The 20,002-nt window shown below is 37.5% G+C and overlaps 1 protein-coding gene across 8 annotated transcripts in view; it reads right to left on the minus strand.

The window, feature by feature from the left end:
- RBPMS (RNA binding protein, mRNA processing factor) overlaps positions 1-20,002 on the minus strand; it is a 158,054-nt gene that overhangs the window by 79,114 nt on the left and 58,938 nt on the right. For all 8 annotated transcript variants that reach the window (XR_004422813.1, XR_004422812.1, XR_004422811.1 and 5 more), the window contains exons 2-4: positions 10,521-10,598; positions 7,653-7,691; positions 6,401-6,463 (exon numbers count right to left, since the gene is read on the minus strand). Coding sequence is in view for 5 of the 8 variants with exons in the window: in XM_033103890.1 (XP_032959781.1) it covers positions 6,401-6,463; positions 7,653-7,691; positions 10,521-10,598 (180 nt within the window). In the remaining 3 variants the exon portion in view is untranslated. The remainder of the gene's footprint in view (positions 1-6,400; positions 6,464-7,652; positions 7,692-10,520; positions 10,599-20,002) is intronic.

Below are 20,002 nucleotides of genomic sequence, written 5' to 3' on the forward strand. Positions count from 1 at the left end.
AACCTCCCTTAGGGCTCTTTTACTAGCATTGTATCTTAGCTTTCCTATGTGATGCTTAATAGATTTAAATAACCTACTTTTCTTCAGCCGAGGACTCTAATGGGGAATTTAGCAAATTCCTCACATTCGCCTTCATTGTTTTTTTTTCAGAACAAGTTTTAAATTATGTGTTGCACCTTTCCTAGGGAGGTTTGATAACAATTCAAAAATGTAGTACCACCGTAAAGAGAGCAGAGCACGGGGGGGGGGGGGGGGGTGAAAAGGAAAAAAGCAAAAAAAAATTTAAAAGTCTATTATTTCAGACTTCAAGGGGACTAGCTGGATTGAGCAGTTTGTCGAGCCCAAAAGGACATGCAATCGTGGAGAAAAAGAGCCCAACAACCCTGCATCACGGCAGCTCTGTATTAGCCAGGCACCGGCCCCGACCCAATGACATCAAATGGCTCCCTTAAAACTCTGCAAGTCAATAGTAAGCAGTTATAAACAGGTTTAACAGATAAACACTGGATCGGACTCATGATCTCATCTGGCAGCCCTAAATATTTCCCATCCAAAGGTCACAGCTGCGATCATATGAATTGGGCCTCTTCAACTACTTTGAGCAATAGGCTAAGAGAAATTTAGGGAGAAATTTTTAAAACTGATAAGAAACATATTGACATGGTGCCTGGTGAGGGGAGAGCTGAGATAGGCCATCTGGTTGCTTGCGTTTGTGAAAAGTTTTGTTTAGTGGAAATACTTCACCTAACTCACAAGCTGTATAAATATTAAGATCAGAAGTCCTAACTTGCACAACCTGTCAGGAAAACCTGTGATACAGGAAATGGAGACTGTCGTCCAGACTCCTGCCAAACCGAAGCCAAAATGTCTTTGTGTGGCCAGTGCCTGTCTCAATGGCCCTGGTGCCCCTCTGTACTCAAGAGTTTGTACCAGCACTTTACGGCTGTATCTTTTGACTAAGAAAGTATATTAATGAAATAGGTTCAGATTTAGAGCATTTCCAAGGGTTCTTGCTTGGTGGTTTCCCTTTAACACTTTTGGAAGTGAATAGTATCCCTATTTCACAGACAAGGAACCTGGTATAGGAGTAGTAAATTAATTATACCCAACTGTTTAGAAACTCAGTAGTCAGAGAGCTTAAGCTATTCAACAAGCTGAAATTATGTACAAGGCTGGAATCATTGTGACATAAATAACTGTAGTGTCTACTTCAATGCCAGGAATTTATGGAGATGGAATAAACTAAGTTTTCCTGATAATATCAGAGTTTTTTTTTTTCAATCTGTGACCCTATCAAGTACCTTTTCAACAAATTAATAGTCTTACAAATTAATATTTTCCTAAAAATTCTCTTTTACCACACACTGTTGAATCAACAAATTTTTTCAATAATCAAGAAATAATTTAATACTATATATCCTCAATTCTTCTTCATTTTCCACTTATTATTAACGCTCCTTTGCACTGAAAGTCTGAATGACTACCACTTTTTCCTCCTCAAAACCAAAACTGCTTTCATCTCTTTAAAATACCTTTCCTTCATGTCTTGTTTTATATTCCTGTATAAACATGCAAGTCTTATTAGAAGAATCACCCAGTGACTGAATTGGATTTTCTCCTCCCTTCTTTTATTAACAGATAAACTATTTAAGGGTAACACAGTTTCATTAATTACAACTGCCATCACAAAAAAGAAATGTTACTAATCCCTGTTAAAAGAAACATTTTAAGTCATGTGGGATTCCAAAAGAACCCAGATCTACTACTGAAATCAGGCAAAAAAAACAATGATTACTTCATACATACTATGTTGGTTATAATTCAAAGAAACAAAATAACAAGTGTTGGCGAGGATATGGGAAAACTGGAAACCCTCATAACATTGCTGATGTGAATGTAAAATGGTTTTTAGCTACTACGGAAAGGCTTGGAGGTTCCTAAAAAGCTAAAAATACAATTACCATATGACTTAGCAACTCCACTCCTAAGTATACACCTAAAGGAATTGGAAAGAAATTGTTCCTACTGAAATATTTGTACCCTAATGTTCACTGAAACATTATTCTCAATAGCCAAAAGGTGTTTTGACTATATTAAGAACTGTGAGTAACTAAACCCAAGTGTCCATCAATAGATGGATGGATAAACCAAACGTGGTATATCCATACAAGGGAATGTTACTGAGCCCAAAAAGAAACGCTATTCTGATACATGCTACCATATGAATGAATCTTGAAAATATTATGCTAAGTGAAAGAAGACAGACACAAAAGGACAAATATTTCAATAACTAGAATAGACAAATTAATAGAGAAAGAACTTAGCGGTTACCAGGGGCTAGAGGGGAGGAGAAATGCGAATGTACTGCTCAATAGTTGCAGGGTTTCTGTTTCAGGTGATGAAAAAATTTTGGGAATAGTGGGATGGCTGCACAACATGGTAAATGTAATTAATGCCACTGAATGGTACACTTAAAACATCATTAAAATAGCAAATTTTGTTATATATACTACAATTAAAATATCAAAATCACTGAATTTTATACTTTAAATGGGTGAATTGTATGGCATGTGAGTTACATCTCAATACAGCTATATAAAAAAAGAACCCAGTGGACTTGGGGGTGCAACGATAATTCGAGATCACTTAGATCAATGAGTCTAGTTTGAGAGTAAAGCAAATTACTGTGCTAGCCTAAGCAATGTTTAGTTGTGAAGGCAGTTTGTATGACATAGTTTGATAACATCAGACTCTCTAGTTCTAATGTAATAATTTATAATAGAGCCTATGATAAAACCTACCCTAATAACAATTATTTAAAATCAGGGAAGAAGGGGGGATGTCAAACAAAAAGGCATGTATACTCAAGTGTCCAAGCACAACCTTTTAAAGTACTTCAGGTGAGCGATGCTCAAACACAAGTGTAAGACAATGCCTGTGGAGGAACTGTACACAAGCAAGGAGTACGACCAGTCTGTTGATCTGAAATATTAACTACATATCATTCTTATTTATTAAAACACAATTTCAACTAGGCAACACTGGCACTATTGGGGCCTTCACAGTTGATTGGAGCAGCCAGAGATGGCCTACTCCCGCCACTGCTCAGGGTCTTAAACCTCAGCCCTGTCCTGCTTCCTGTGTTTCTTCTTAACATTTCCACAGATCAAGTTTGTACTAACCAGGCTAACTCTCAGCATCAATGTATTTGATTTACATTCCCAAACTATAGATAAGTCCTAAAAATAATTTGATACTTTAGGTTATCAGCTCCCCCTTCCATTAGCATAGAAAATGGAAAACTGCCGGTACAGAAATTACAAATGTGTGCGGAGGGTGAAGGATAGGTCAGATAGTTTGCTGTCAGTTAAAGAATGAATGGGGTTTCTAATCATGTGGATTAATGGGAACATAGATAACCTGAAGGGAAGTCTGGGTTTGGGTTATTTTTAGCTTAATTTGGGAGTTTTTGTTATAAAAACAAAATATACTATATTTATTTAGAAGATATGAGTAACTCCGATAAAAGTTCAATGTTACCACTTAATTCAATCTGAGCTTTTCCATAAAATTATCAAATTGACTAAACCATAATCTAAAAATGGAACAAAATAAATGGATTTAAAAATCAGGCATTTTGGGAAAAGACTAGTAATACTAGTAACTGAACCAGAGAGTAACCAAGACAGAGAAATAACAGCAGGAGAAACTCCAAACATGGAGAAGTGGTTCATACATGATGAACTATTTTATATACAGGGACTTACTGAATTGAGGTTTAAGATTCTCAATAGTAGAATCAATCAAAACATTATAACATGGAACTTCCCCCCCAAAGGAATGTGAGGGAAAGCTTTTAAGAGAAGCCTGGACAAATGACATGAGAGGAGAAAATTTTGTAATAGCTGTGAGCATCATATGTTTTTAATTTGCAAATTAGAAAAGATGACCCTGAAAAAGAGCATAATATGTCAGGTCATAGAGAAGCTATGTCAGCTTCATGATTAAGTATATTATCCTGACTGGGCCCGTTTTCCCTTGCTCCTGGTCACATACCAAACTTCATCATGGGCATTTGTCCTGGACATTGTGAATAAAACAGTCTGTCATTGCCACCAGGACTAAGATACAAGAGGCTCACTTCTATTTGTAGCACTAACCCTACACTTCCTGAACTGAGTCATCCATCCTCTCTAGGTCGCAGTTCCCTGAAACATAACAATAGAACAGTTTCTAAGGTGCAAAGACCTCTAATACTTCATACATAAACGTTAAACATACTGGAAAAGACATCAACCAGGAGCTCAATAAATAACCTATACTCACAAGTCAGCCTCTGAGCAGAAGAAAACGCAGGTTCAATACGCCACAGGTAAATATTAAGAGTTACCCTTAGGTCCACAGAATAGAATTAGGCCTGTTTCACTTGGAGTTCTTCCCAAGTTATGAACAACAAACAGAAGTAATGTTGCTAAAGGAAGGCTTGCTGCCAGTGAAAAAGAAGGAAGAGCTAAGTACAAGAAGAACCTAAACTCGACCTCAGGACAGGAAAGCACATGATCTGGGGCCATCTGGCATAAGGATGGGCTTAAAGACCTCTATCCCTGTTATAGCACAGCTCAATTCCTGATGATAGAACCCCCAGGCACTAAGACAAATGGAAACGATATTACTGCACTCTGCTTAGTAAGGCAAGGAAACACAGCTCTCCCTATCACCAGTTAATAACCTGGCCCATAAAGGAATGTTGCTTTTGTCAGATGAGAGCGGTCACCATAAAAGCCTATTGTTCTTCAGACAGAGGGTCAGTGACATCTTTACACCCACAGCAAAGATAAAATAAGGCAATGGAGAGCCCCGTCTGTGAACAAGCTTCAAATGCTGTTACTTCCTTTAGAAAAACAATGAAAAGGACCTGGTGAAAAACTTCATCTAACGTAACTTTGAACGACCCAGAATATTTCTGCATTTAGAAAAATGCCAACTGGTTAGAATGAAAGAGAACACTGCCTAAATAGAAATTGTAGTTTTATTTTCGAGTTTCAAACTTTTTTTTTTTTTGAGAAAATTCTGGTTGTATCTATGTAATGCAAAAATCAAAAATAATTCTTACATTAAAATAACCAATTATACATTTTGCTTCAGTGTGTACCATTGGCACTCAATAAATAATTGGTTTACATTTTGTTCTGTGGGAGAGGAACAGAGTGAGTAAGGAATTATTCTGACCAGGTCATTTGTCCAAATTCAGAAAAATTCTGAGCTATTTGTAGCTCCTAGATTCCTAAGACGCTCCTGTATGTTTTCATGAAAAACCAACAATAACAAGCAAACTATTTCTTCTGAAGAGTGTATGCATTTTTATTCAAAGCCCAAAAATCTCTCAAGATTGTGTCAGAATGACACCACTATGTTGAGTACAGACCCCTTGGAGGCCCTTGCCCTGGCCACCAAATCCTCAGCATACGGGGCACCCAGGCAGCAGAGGAGCGACTGCAGGGGTACCTGTAGGCTCCAAAGCAACACAAAGGCCAGTGACAGGTTCACAGAGCTCACACAATGATACCCAGACTGCAACCAGGCAAGTGGCCAGTTGCCTTTCTAGAAGCCCCCGTAAATACTTTGGGCCACATTCATCAATCCTCATTCACAGCCACGTAGGCCAACTGCCTGGAGCACGATGGATGGAGCCAGATTTTTCACTGAGACCCCTCACCTGAGGATCAGCCCTCAGCATCTGGAACTAAGTTAAATCAGCTTCCTTCCACCTTCTCTCAACTTGGTTGTTTTGTTTTTCAACATACCAAAGGGGGAAAATATTTACTAAAGTAAAGCTGGTAAAAGTCTCACAACATATGGCAGACAAGATGCTGAAAACCAAATACTATCTCTATTCAATTGCAGTTTACTATCATTTATTATATCACAATGCAAAATGTCTGTTAGGAAAGCCACATATGCAAGTTTTTAATCAACCAGAATAAAGACTATGTATGACCTGTTTAAAAAACAAAAAGCCACATACCTAAAATAAAAACCACATGAAATAAGGAAAGCCAAGATTTTGATCTCTTCTTGGCTTAGGCTTAGCCCTTGAGAGTATGATGGCCAAATCAAGTTGTATAGCACCATGGGATATGATTGGGCTGAATTAAAAAATAAGACCATCATTATCAGATATTCTGAGCACTATAGTAAAAGCTAGAGAAGAGCAAAGTGTTACTTAATAGTTTGCACATCTGACTACAATTCTAGGAAAAATCTCTTTAGAGGGCTAATTAAATTGATGAATTCCTCCCTGTTAGATTGAGAAGTCATATTCCTTCCATTTGAGGTTCTAATACTTCCCACCAATTCGTAAGGAACCCCCCCCCCAATGATTACATTCGTTAGTACTCACATTCAAAGCATTCTTTGCAGCTTCTGCTTCTGAGCGACTGTCAAAACTGACAAAACCTACGGGCTGAGGAAACAAAAATATGAAGGAAAAAAAAAAATCAGGGGATATTTGTCTGGGTCAAAGGTGATGAAGAGCTAAGATAAAGAATGACCAGAGGCATTGGGTAGAAATAAGAAAGTCAGGCCTAAAGAATCATGACTCAGTGGTTTAGCCAAATTTCTAATATGAATCAAAGGGATTGTGAGGGTGGTTCTTCAAGGGCATAGCTGGAGATTTAGAGAACCATAAAAATAATCTAGAAGGGGTTGGAAGGTGAGCAGCAGTGAACAAGGGAATAGAGGAAAACTTGGGTCGAGAGGCTCTACTTTCCTAAACCAAATTCACTGTACCTCAGTCTGTTCACCTTTTTAAATGGAAGGAGAACAAAATCACTTTTCAGTACACTGTAAGTGCAAGGAATACAATGACACAGTGATAAAAGCCCTGAACTCTCACTGCATGATCAAAATTATAAAATGAACATTTCCATCGAAAATCCCAAGGGATGCCTTTAAAAAGTCCTGTGTTTAATTAGGTGTGTAAACCATACTGTTCCAACTAAAGGGAAAGGGGTCGTAATCCCTTTGGACTCTATATCTTTCAGTCCACCAGAAGGATGCTTGCAATATAGCTTATTACTGATGAATCAGAGAACACCTTACTGAGAGACTAAAAGTGATTAGGAGGTGAGCTGCCAAGTGTTCAGCAGTAGGAAGAAAGAAAAAAAAGAAAATAGCTGAAAATGTTCAAGAAGCTTGCCGACTATCAGGCAAAGGTTATTACCACCCTCAATTAGGGGTCTGAGAGACATGATTCTTCACCACCAGATACTCATACCAGTTGTGAAAGTTTGCTTGTTTAACATTAAACAAACCAAAATTAAAAAACAGGAAAGAATTGTGAATAAAAATGAATTTGGATATAATTAATAATTACTTTTGCATATACAGATAAATCCCAATATAACTATGCTGGATGTATTAGTTTTGCCTCCAGTGGGGACAGTTCAGTCACCCTAGCAGGAGTCTATGGAATTATAAATCATTTTCCTGTGCTAATTTCTGACCCATGAAACCCTTAATTTTAAAACAACAACAACAAAATAAAACCCTAATGGGAATAAAGAATGTTAAGCCACAGTAACATTCCTAAAGAAAGTCAATTCAAACTTATTGTAGAAGTGATCATTTATATGCAAGTTTAAAATTCTTACCTGCTTAGATGTGAGCTTTATAAGAGAACCCTCATAGCCCTAAAAATAAAAAATCAAATTTAGACAAAAAATAAGTAGTAGGAAAAAAAGCAATTATAATAGCATCTTGCTGAGGTAAAAACGAGTCCTTTATGACTACTGACTACCTGTTTTCATAAATGCCTCAAGTTAACTGGAAAAGCAAATTACACACACATGCACACACACTCTCACACACACACACACACACATGCACACCCATGCATGTGTATATATATCTATGTTTGCAAACTTGGGGCCTAAAAGAAATCAAGTCTGAAATTCATGCGTGTTTATCTGTTTCTTTTTCTTATTTTCTTTTCATGAAATTATGCAATAGTAGGAAAATGGGGGTCTCTACAGCAGATCTCTTTATTTTATAGAACTAGGAGAGGGAAGAGGGTAAATTAATAAGATATGAAGGTCAGAGTATGCAATAACTTGGTCGTGTATTTGCTATAAAAGAACAATGAAACATTAAGAATGCACCAGGTAGAACTTATTAATCAAAATTTCAAAACTGCCAGGAAAGGTTAAGCAGGCAGTGATGCTAAATCTTGTTGAGTTCTTTTGCTTATTTATTAAATCAGCCAGTTTTCATGTTGGTATTCCGAATGGGACATGAAAAAATTCACTGTTGGGTTTTTATTGCAGCTCATCCTCAAGGAAGACAGGAACACTCCCTTTTCATTCCCTCCCTCACCCCTCCCTGGCTCCTGAGGATAAGGATAACAAAGTGTGTTTATTTCTGAAAGTAATCAATGGCTGTGGCTTGCACTGATGGGTGACACAAGAGGGGGAAAAACACCACTTGACAGGATTGACCACCACACATATCAGTGCAGAGACAGATTTGCAGACTAGGGTCAACCTCCAGGGACTTTAATTAAAAGATGGTTGTTAGGAATGTAGCAGAGTCCTGACTTCAGCATAGCGTTTCTGGGCAGGATGTTGAGATTGATTCATTCTCATATCTTCCCAGCAGAGAACTCGTGACCAATTAGCTACTGTAAACATTTCACCTCAAAGACCTTGAGCTCTTCTGGCCAGAGAGGTCGTGATTCACAGCCCTTCCTCTTTCCTTCCCAAGGTGCTTTCTCTGAAAAACCTGGAGGCTTAAACCTGAAGGCCTCAGTGGCAAAGGACAAATGGGTATTTCACTCAAGTAAGACACCACTAGTAGGAATAAATTGTACTCTCGAGTCACAAGAAGAGAAGCAATATTACACTGTAATTCAGAACAGGGACAGCAGTCAGACTGCTTGGGTTCAAATACTGGTCCTGCCATTTATTATGTGTGTGTGAACTTGAGCAACATTTATTCAACTGCTTCAAGTTTCATTTTCCTCATTTGAAAAAATGAGGCCAACCACTTTAAAGGATTGTGATGAGAATTAAATGAGATAATTCATATAAAGGGCTTGCTGGCTGAAGCTCTTTCTCTGTATACATATATAAACATAACAGTATGTTGTCCATTAAGGTGGTCAATTAGCTTAAAAAGTCCTCATCCTACAAAAGGGACAGAGAGTAAAAATTGCAACCCTGTGGAAGAAACTCAGGAAATTCTGTGACGTTGGCACTCTCCATCCACAACACCTTCTCTTTCTTTCCCATTTCCTCTCAGCTAACTTCATGCATAACCTTTCTGTTTCCCTCTCTACCATCATCAGTATTGTTTCGTTAAGGGGATGGCTGTCAGAATGGAATTAGGTCCATTACTACATAGTACCTCCTTGGCACATAAGCTCGACTCTGTAATCTTTGTTGGTTCTAGCTGGCTGCCCCCTAAGGCTCCCCTTTCCTTTCCTAGCTGTTTTCAGCTGTCACATCTTATTTTTCTCTCCCTAAGAAGCTACATACTGTTCTCAACCTGTCTTGCCTGTGTGGCTGGAGTCCTGCTTCAACAGAGATGGATCTCTGACCAGAAATCAAGGTGGTCCATCACCTAATCATAAGTGTGACCCTGGCCTGGCATGATTGCTGACATTCCTCAATGACCAGCTCAGAAACAGTCCTGGAATTTATCATGGCTTCTAGGTTCACTCCTTGAGGGCCAAAGTCTCCAACCCTCAATTTGCCCAGTCTCAGCCTTCTCCTATCCTCCAAAGGCTAACCTTCAAGGTTTCTCCATGGTTATTTTGGCTTGAGTCCAATTTCCTGTTAAGTTTTCAATCCCAGCAACATTAAGTATCTCTAAAATAGTTCTATCTTGATAGTCACACTCCATTAAATAGTTCCCTAAGCACCAGGAAAGAGTCCCCTCAACTCATACCAAGCAATACTTTAAAATTTTGTTTTACTTTATTTGAAACTCAGGACATTTTTTTTTTCCCATGGAAAAAAATAGTGGTGTTAGGTTCCTAGTCTAATTCACAAAAGCCTATTTAACTTATTGTGTCTCTGAAGAATACTATTAACAGAACTATTTCAACTAATAAAGAATCTCCTAGGGATAGGGCTTAACTTTATTATTGCATTTGAAATATCAATACATAATCAGTAATTGATAATAATTTTGGTGATCTGTACTCAGAACACCCCCAACTGGCAGAGGATAAACGGGGAGTACACTAAAGCTGCTCCACGTGGCAAAGCCAGATACATGTCCACATCAGTAAGAGAAGAGATTTGTCTAGATTAGCTGTTAGGAAGACAAAAGGCAACGTCAGTCTTTCCCAAGTGAGAATGCACTTAGAATTGAGTTGTTAAACCTCCTTTACTCATTAACCTTTTAAAAATATCACTTTATAGGATACTTTCTCAAACATTTCATTTCTTCCTCCAAAGAGCCCCCATGAAGCTTATACACATACTTTTTATTTAGTTTTACAATTTCTGAAAAGGTACCTTAAATGGTCTGAAAAGCAGATAGAGCTCCCGAGGTTTGATATCCAGAGGGAGACCACTGACAAATAGGGTCCGGACCTGGAAAATAAACAGGAGAAGTCATCAGAGGAGTGGGATCCGGAGAACAGCTCTCACTTGAAATTTCAAAACCACATTTCTTCAAATATTCCACGAGTCCTACCTATTTTATATTCTTTCAATGACACAATGAGTTCTCTAATGTTAAGATGCCATTAAGCCAACTCTTCTCTGTGAATTATTCAGAGTGAACGACCTCAAGCTGATTTAAATTCACAAACTGACTTTCTTCCCAACTATCACTGCCTCGTTCTAAAAATGTGAGGCGGGAGAAGGTCCACATAATTATTAAGAAAAAAATGTCACGAGGACAGTAAATCTACCACGCCTCTGCTCTAATCAAAAGAACATAGAATGAGGTTCAAAAAAAAAAAATCAAAACAATTTGTTTTCTCCTACCTATCTTGTCACTGCTTCCCTCACCAGCATTCATAGTTACAGTAATTTTAATAAATGTGAACATTTATCAAACAATTCAAACACCTAAATAGTAGCTCGAATGCATAGCTCTAGGTCTTATTTTTGGGAAAACAGTATATAAACAGCCCCAGGATCATGAGTGCCTTATTTTATTGTTTATGTTCAAATTTTAGACAGCTTTGAGGTACAACTGATATATAAAACGGTATTATCTTGTTTATAATTTGATAAATTTTGACATATGTATAACCTGTGAAACCATACAACAATCAAGATAATGTACATATCCATCACCTCCAAAAGGTTCCTCATGCGCTTTTAATCTTCCTCTCACCCTGTCCTACCACCCTCATGCCTAGGCAATCACTGCTTTGCCTTCTTTCACTATAGATTAGTATACATGTTCTAAAGTTTATATAAACTGGAGGCATAAAGTATGTATCCTTTTTGTCTGACTTCTTTCCCTTAAGCATGATTATATTGAGATTTAATCACATTGTTGCATGTATCGAGTCTATTTCTTTTTATTACTGAGTAGTATTCTGTTATATGGATAAGTAGCAGTTCGTTTATCCATCCATTTTTATTTTTTTAAGTAAAGTTTATTGGGGTGACAATTGTTAGTAAAGTTACATAGATTTCAGGTGTACAATTCTGTAATACATCATCTATATATCACATGGTGTGTCATCACCCAGTCAGTTCTCCTTCCATCACCGTATTTGATCCCTTTTACCCTCTTCTACCACCCCCTTTCCCCCTTACCCATTGGTAACCACTGTACTATTGTCTGTGTCCATGAGTTTTTGTTTCTTCATTTGTTTGTCTTGTTCTTTAGTTGTTTTCAGTTTTATATACCACATATCAGTGAAATCATATGGTTCTCAACTTTTTCTGACTGACTTATTTCACTTAGCATAATAATCTTAAGATCCATCCATGTTGTCCAAATAGTATTATTTCATCTTTTCTTATAGCACAATAGTACTTCATATCCATTCACTTCTTGATAGGACATTGGGATTATTTCTAGTTTGGGGCTTTTACAAATTAAATGGCTATGAACACTTACTTATCAATTTGTACAAGCTTTTGTATCGACATGTTTTCTTTCTTCTTGGATAAATGACTAGGGGTGGAATAGCTGCATGATATGGTAGGTACATGCTTTACTTTTTAGAAAACTACCTTTTCAATTCCTTGTTTTATGGCCCGGAACATGATAAATGTCCTATGTGTCCTTCAAACAAATGTATATTCTGTTGCTGTTGGGTAAGTGTTTTATAAATATCAATTTGGTCAAGTTTGTTGTTTACTATATCTTTTGCTTCTTCCCTTCTTCCCCAACTTTGCCAATGATAAAGACTCTTTCCAAGGAACTTTATCAAAGCTGTTAAGGCTGACTTACTGACAACTGCCAAAGGGAATCCAGCTATCCAGTGTTCCTTCTCTGCCATCCACAACCATCTACCCATAGTCCAGGAAGTGAACCACCCATCTGAGGTTCTCCTCAGCTGCTCTGGCCAGGACAACCTGGGCAGAGAGGGAATCCTAGCTCCCATTAGTTCAGATTTTGTTGAGTGTCCATTATATGTCTGGTACTATGCCAGGTACTGACTGGATTATAGGATTTCCACGGAAATAACATGAAGCAGATCCTATGTTTTAAACACTGGAGTACCATTTGTTCAGCAAGGAAGCCAGCTATATGATAGGTATCAATTAGTATTTGGGGAATTAACTTAGGAAATAAAACTACCATTTGTAGTACTGTTCTAAAGAAAAAGGCTTTACAAACTTGCAAGTCAAATAATTTAGCAACAACACCCACTAGAAATCTGGGAATTATCAACAAGATTACTGCTATATAAATTAAAGTTCATCTATATCCATAAAATGTAATATTAAGCAACCAATAAAAATGATGCTCAAGGAAAAAGTACACATAGCTTAGTTTTATTCTGTGAAACAGCCAACACACATGTATTTCAAGAGAGAAAAAAATGCCTGTAGGATATATATATACCCAAATGTTTACATTTATATGGTTTAGCCCTAAGTGGTAGAATATAAGTGATTTTAATTTTTTTAGCTTATTTGTATTTTCTTTCTATAATAAGTATGTATTAGATACTGTAAGTTTATTTTGTTGAGTTGAGAATTGTCTAATTTATTATTACTTTGCTTTCTTGAGGAAACTATAAATAATACCAATATTTATAATAAAAAATGTCAAGTTTATGGAGAAAATTTTTATGTAAATGTTTCAGAATTCAAAGAAAGAGATTCTTATCTTAGTGTATCAACAGGAAAGTGTTATACATGGAGGAGGAAAAAAGCTGTTAGGTCTATGTTTGCCACTCGCCCATAGATGACAAGAGGCTCAAAGCAACTCTGCTTTGTTCATTAAATTAGAGGCAACTAAGATGTCTGACATTTTATTTACATATGAACACAACTTACATTTCCTAGAATCTATGGAAACCCAACATTGTGTCAGAAACCTGCCAGGATGTGTCAGTTCTCACTGAACAGATATTCTCTCCTCTGACACAACAGATACACTGACTAGGAGAAATATTGTTAAATACTTACACTATGAAATTATGAGTACAACTAAAGGTCACTTAAATCCAAGTGCTGGGAATCCATATGCTTTGAATCCCTTCTAGACTTCCTCAGACTTGTAAACTTCATTAAGCAGTTTAAAAAGAAATTATGTATATAATGAATGGAAAAAACTCTTTCTAGATATGTAAGTCACACATGTCTATGAATTCTAGGTGACTGGGACTGAGAACCATGGGGGTATTTGAAAACATTTTAGCTTCCCTACTCTTCCCACCACCACACTTTCTATCTGAGCCATTAAATAACACAGCACTTCTGGGTTTTGTCTTTGCTATGTCTGTGGAAATCACAAAGTTAAGACACAATTCTTTTTTTCTTTCTCTCTCTCTCTTTCTTTTTTTCTTTTTAGTTTCAGGTGTACAAAACAATGTAATAGTTAGACGTTTATCATTTATGTCCTTCACAAAGTCGTAACCCCCCCCCCCCCCCCCCGGCTCCATCTACTACCCCTCTGACATCTCATACAGCCGTTACATTTCCACTGTCTCTATTCCTAAGACACAATTCTTGACTGCAGGGAGCTTACTGTCAGTGAAGGAAACAAAATATGCAAATAACCTTCTGTGACAACAGAAAGCTTAGCTCATTCACAAAATAACCAATTAGAACCCAAACAGTGAGATAAAAGTTTAAGAAACATGCAAATCCATGATCAAATACTCAGAAAAAAAAGCCCCCCCCCCCCCAATAGCAAATAAAACACCCAAATGAACTTTGTGGCAGGTCAATCATTATCCAGGGCAACTCTTAATTTATCAGCAGTGTCTGAGGACACAGATGTGCCTGGCATTCTGCCTCTGGCATCACAGATGTTTACTGCAGCAGACACATGGGGAAACACATTTCTTAGTCAAGGACACAACATGCTTCATAGAAGTTCAAGACATGAAGCTGCTGACAGCTCTATCCCAAAGGAACTCTAATGGACTCTGTGGATGCATCTCCAACTTCATTTTCACCCCAATAGGACTGAAAGAATAAATGCTAGGAGAAATCATCCTGTGCTGAACACTAAGAGCAAGAGCCTTCTTGGCTCAGCTATCACCATGCTTCCCCGAAAATAAGACCAATCCGGACTATCAGCTCTAATGCGTCTTTTGGAGCAGAAATTAATATAAGACCCAGTAGTTATTATATTATATTATATTATATTATATTATATTATATTATATTATATTATATTATATTATATTATACCTGGTCTTATATTAAAATAAGACCGGGTCTTATATTAATTTTTGCTCCAAAAGACGCATTAGAGCTGATGGTCCAGCTCGGTCTTATTTTCGGGGAAACATGGTATGTACCATTCCTGCAGAGACCACAGTTACATTTTGGATAAAACTAATAAAATGTGTTCTGAATAAAATGTGTTCTGAAATGGCACTGCCAGCTCCCACTAGGAAAGACAAGCCACATTTCAGTGACTGACTTCTAATTTAATAAACTCTAATTCCGCAAGTAAAGTCATTGTGTCAGTCTTGAGCTTTCTTGGATAGAAAGGCCAAAACAGCCCTTGAAATGGAAAAGTCCAACCTTTAATGAAGAACAGGCATTATCTCGTAAGTACTCTAAACATTAAAATAAAAACCACCAGATAAATGCTTGTTAATTTCAGTGCACAGCAGAGTAATCGTGCACACTTTTCAGTAAATAGCCACATCTGGTAAACACTGTAGTGTTCAAAGACTACAGGCATTTTCTCTGTATGTTTTAAATGTTTATTAAAAGGTCTTAGGGACAATCGTCTAGCTGCTCTAAAATGATCTCTTGAGGTTCCTCTTATATTTATATGATGAGGAGAAGCAATTTCTTATTTTCTAATGGCTCATGAATAACTGTGTATAGTCAGTCATTTGAAACATTCTAATAACTAAAACCCGTGGGGGTGCTTCTGTGACCATCTATCCTCTGCAAGCTTTCTCTCCATCTACCCACATTTTTAAACATACAAATGTAGGCTCCAAAAGAAGCTTGCAAATGTGCTGTATGTTTAAATCATTCTTTTGGAGTAACCATTCTTTGAAACACAGTGAATTCACAGATAAGAACTTTTAAAGGGTGTTTTAGAATTTGAAGGCAAGTTTTTATTTTTATTTTTTTTTTGCAGTGAGCAGCACAGTCCTAGGCACGGAGTGTATACTCTATAAATATCTCTTGAATTATGTTAGAAATCTACAGAATGACATTGTGTATTCATGGGTGAGAGTGAGAGTTTGCTTGTCGGCACCTCTGGTAACTACGTGGCAAACAAAATGGGGTGAACACTCTTCCCAGTCACAATCATAAAAGCATACACTTAGCACAGGACCAAATGATAAACACTCACATATGACAAAAAGACAAAAGAGATTAACACTGTAAGAGAGAGAAATTTAGAAGAGGAAAAAGAGAAATGAGACAAAAACAACCAGAATCAAGGGAGGAAAATGAAGAAAAGAAAAACAAACTGAAATTGCAACGGACCACAAAGAATTCAGGACTCTACATCCATTAACAAAGAGCGATCAATAAACGGATACTAGGAAAATCGCTCACATGTCAACTGATGATGACTGAAACATACTTATGTATAAATAAGTCCAATTCCAACAAATATATGTGAATGAATAATTCAGAGTTTTTAAAAAAGATGCCCAAACTCACCAGCACGCACATTTAAAATGGTGAGGAGATGTCTATGTCTACTGACATAGAACAAGGTTTTTGATTATTAAATAAAAAAGCAAACACCAGAAATTATTCATAATCCAAGCTTAATTCTTTCAGTGTTTTTGTAAGTTAGTACATGCTCAAGTAAAAAAATTTTTTTAAAAAGTGTTGAAAGCATGTATACCAAATTCCCTATATGTTAATAGTGGGAAGGGGAAGTGGGATTTACAGAGCTTACATTTTATATATTTGTATACTTTGGCATTTAAATATTTATGAGCATAAACTATTTATTTATAAAAAGAGAATAAACACAAGCTCAAATGTATTCTCTTTTCTTTGAAAATATAACCTTGGGTCCTGCCTATCCACTTTTGTCCTTAGAAATTCTCATTTTCCTGCCTATCCTTGCTCTACAGGGACAAGCTTGACCTAGTAGAGATACACACTCATATATTTGCTTCACATTTCAATTCTGACTACAAGTCAATGTTTCTTCGTACTTACTTTAAAAATAAAATCTAACCCAAAGCGGGACCAGTGCCTCTACGACAAGGCCCTAGGAGCAGGACCATCTGGTTGCAGTCACAAGGGTGTTCTTGCTTTGGGACCACCCTGCTTCCCAAGGACAGAGGGAGCACTCCCTCTCTAACAACTAAGGGAGTACCAACTCTTAAGGTAGGAAGGAGTGGCGGGGGTTCCAGAGCTGTGTTTGTAAGTTTTACACTCTGGCTAAATTATTTTTCTTTTAAAATAAAGTATAAATGGATTTAGTTCTTTGCTTATTCTATAAGCACCACCTGAAACACCGTATTGCAAAAACTGAATCCTACTGAGGACTGCTGGTCATCTCGCTTCCAAAGGCAGCTCTGTTGGCCTATGATTTCCCATTCATGTGTTGCCACCATGGAAATGGATTTCCACAATCATTAAAATGGACTGCCAGGTGTTTCATTCTGGTTGCAACTCAGTAAAATCTGATCGGCCTTTGGTCAAGTTCCAGTTTCTGTTGGCACTGGCTTCAAGATGAAGCAGATGGTCAGGTTCCTTTTCCTGACAATGGATACCTACTGGACTTAAAGACTCACTCCTTTCCTAGCCCCGGGGAGGTTATGTTTGGGTTCAAGAGTCCAGGTTGCTACAGACACCAAGGACTGACTAACCACAGGATAAAAAGGGTCACTGCACTGACTCCAGATCTGTTTTAGTTTTAAATTGATAATTGCTCTTTCCTTACTAAAGGAAAACGTCACATAATTATCCACAATGCACGTCTCCCTAGGTTTAAGGGACCCACTCGTGTTTGCCCTGACTGATATTCAGTTGGTTGACCCTATCTGTAGAATAACCAAATATAGCATATCTTTATTTAGGGCCATGGAAGCCAGTGCCCTTTGTCAAGGCAATCAGCAAGTTTCCAGTAGTATCAGGAAAAGAAGGAAGACTCACGGGAGCATATATGAAAGGAGGAGGAACGTGGCATTCCATAAAGTCATATATGCAGGGCTCAGAACATGCACAGGGAATGGGGACAAGTTAGCAATAGATCCACCATGTGACTACGTTTGTTGTTTGAGGAGCCTATCAAAGCTCAACCCGATGTCAACTGATAATCAGATGATCTCATACTCTTACTTTGATAGGACTTCTTAAGACCAAAGTCCCACCTTGCATCTTTTATACGCTAGTCTAAAAGGATAAAAGACAAATTGAGAATTTTTACGGTTTGAAAACTGCCCAAGGATAGACAGAGGATGTGTCTGTACGTGTAAGCACTTAACCCCATTATTAAGAAATGTCCTTAGTGTAGTGCTGTCAGACACAAAGGGAGGTGGGTACCAGAGGCAAATCAGGAATTTAGGGTTTGAATTGTCCTAGATAAGAAACCAGATATTTAAGTGCCTGCATGTGAGAACTTAATCTCATTATTAGTAAATTCACTGAGTGCTGTCAAACACAATATACAGCTGTCAGGTCCTCAGAGTTCAATAAAAAGTTCCTTATAAAGACAGAAAGCTTTACATCTTAACTCTGTTCCTGTTCTTACCCCACCATGGCTTCCCTTAGTTCCCTTAGTCAACTTTCCAATGGCTTATTCTGTTTCCCTGGTTAGCCCAAGGAACCCTACTCTTCATTCAATTACATGGCTTAAATTGCTAAAACATGAAAATTTAAAGATGGATACATTAACCCGGTGTATTATAAACAGAACTTTGCATTCTTGTACCCTAACATGCACTTATCCTTAGGATTTTAATCCTATAAAATGTCAAAAAGATCACCTGGGCTACCCACAATACAGACTTTTCCGTGGCCTAACCAAATGAAATATAAGCAGAACATATGAAAAAATATTAAAAGAAAGCATCTTTCTTTCTCCTTCTGCATAGTTTGAGTGATTGTTATTTAACAAAACAGATCTGTTCAAACAAGTCATTCCATCCATAAATATTCAGATATGGATGAGTATGAAGAAGAAATAAAGCCATTGTGACCTTTTAATATGCATTTAAGAGATTAAGTATTAAAAGCAGTAAAGCATACGTAGTTAAAAAAAAAAATTCATGTTGAGCCTGGTTGCTGGGATTTCAATCCTGTTTCTGCAACTTACTAGCTATGCACCTTGGACAAGACACTTAACCTCTTCAGATTCAGAAGTTTCCTCATCTGGAAAATAGAGACAATAAAAGGTACCCACTTGTGGCAGTTTTAAAACATGTCAACGAATTCTTTGTTACTCTTCCCTTCACAAGGTGGAATTTAATTTCCTTCCCCTTTAGCGTGGGTTTCACTTAGTGACTCAATTCAAATGAACAGAATATGGCAGAAATGAGTGTGTGTGACTTCTAACACTAGGTCAAAAAGACACTGTGGCTTCCTCAGTAGAAGAAGCCTCTCTTGGATCACTCGCTCTGGGGAAGCCAGATACCATGTCTTGATGATAAGAAGCTCCTTGGGGAGGTCCACGTGATAGGGGACTGAGGTTTGGGGCCAAAAGCCTGTGAGTCAGTCGTCTTAGACTTGTAGCCCCAGCTAAAAATGTCTTACTGCATCCTCATTAGAGACCCTGAGCTATTAGGTTGGTACAGAAGTAACTGCGATTTAAAAGTTTAAAATAATTGCAAAAACCGCAATTACTTTTGCACTAACCTAATAAATCCACTTGGCTAAGCGGATTCTTGACCTTAAGAAACTGTCAAATAATAAATGTTTGCTGTTTAAGCTGCTAAATTTGGAGGTAATTTCTTACACAGAGTTGTCACAAGGATTAAATAAGTTAACGGATATAAAAGTTCCTAGAGGGGTGACCGGTTAGCTTAGTTGGTTAGAGCATGGTGCTAGCGGCACCACGGTTGCCGTTTCCATCCCTGAACTGTGAGCTGAACCCTCAAAAAAAAAAAAGGGCCTAGATTTCAGCGCTTGGTTCATGTAAGGGCTCAGAAAATGTGATCTATGTTAAGGTGGCGTACAACACTCAAAAAGAAGATACATTTTCATGCTCTAAAGGCAACACCAAGAAGCTGCACCTGATGATAATTCATGCAACAATTATACGCAGGCTTATAGGGGGCATGAGAAAATAAAACTAAGTGTGCATAGTAAAAGGAACTAACATGCGTAAGTTAAACTAGAAGTATTTTCCATATTTCCAACCCCAATGGTGTGACTCAACGTCCTTCACTACGCCTCTCTCTTTCTCC

This window comes from Rhinolophus ferrumequinum, chromosome 4 (assembly GCF_004115265.2).
Source record: "Rhinolophus ferrumequinum isolate MPI-CBG mRhiFer1 chromosome 4, mRhiFer1_v1.p, whole genome shotgun sequence".
NCBI lineage: Eukaryota > Metazoa > Chordata > Mammalia > Chiroptera > Rhinolophidae > Rhinolophus > Rhinolophus ferrumequinum.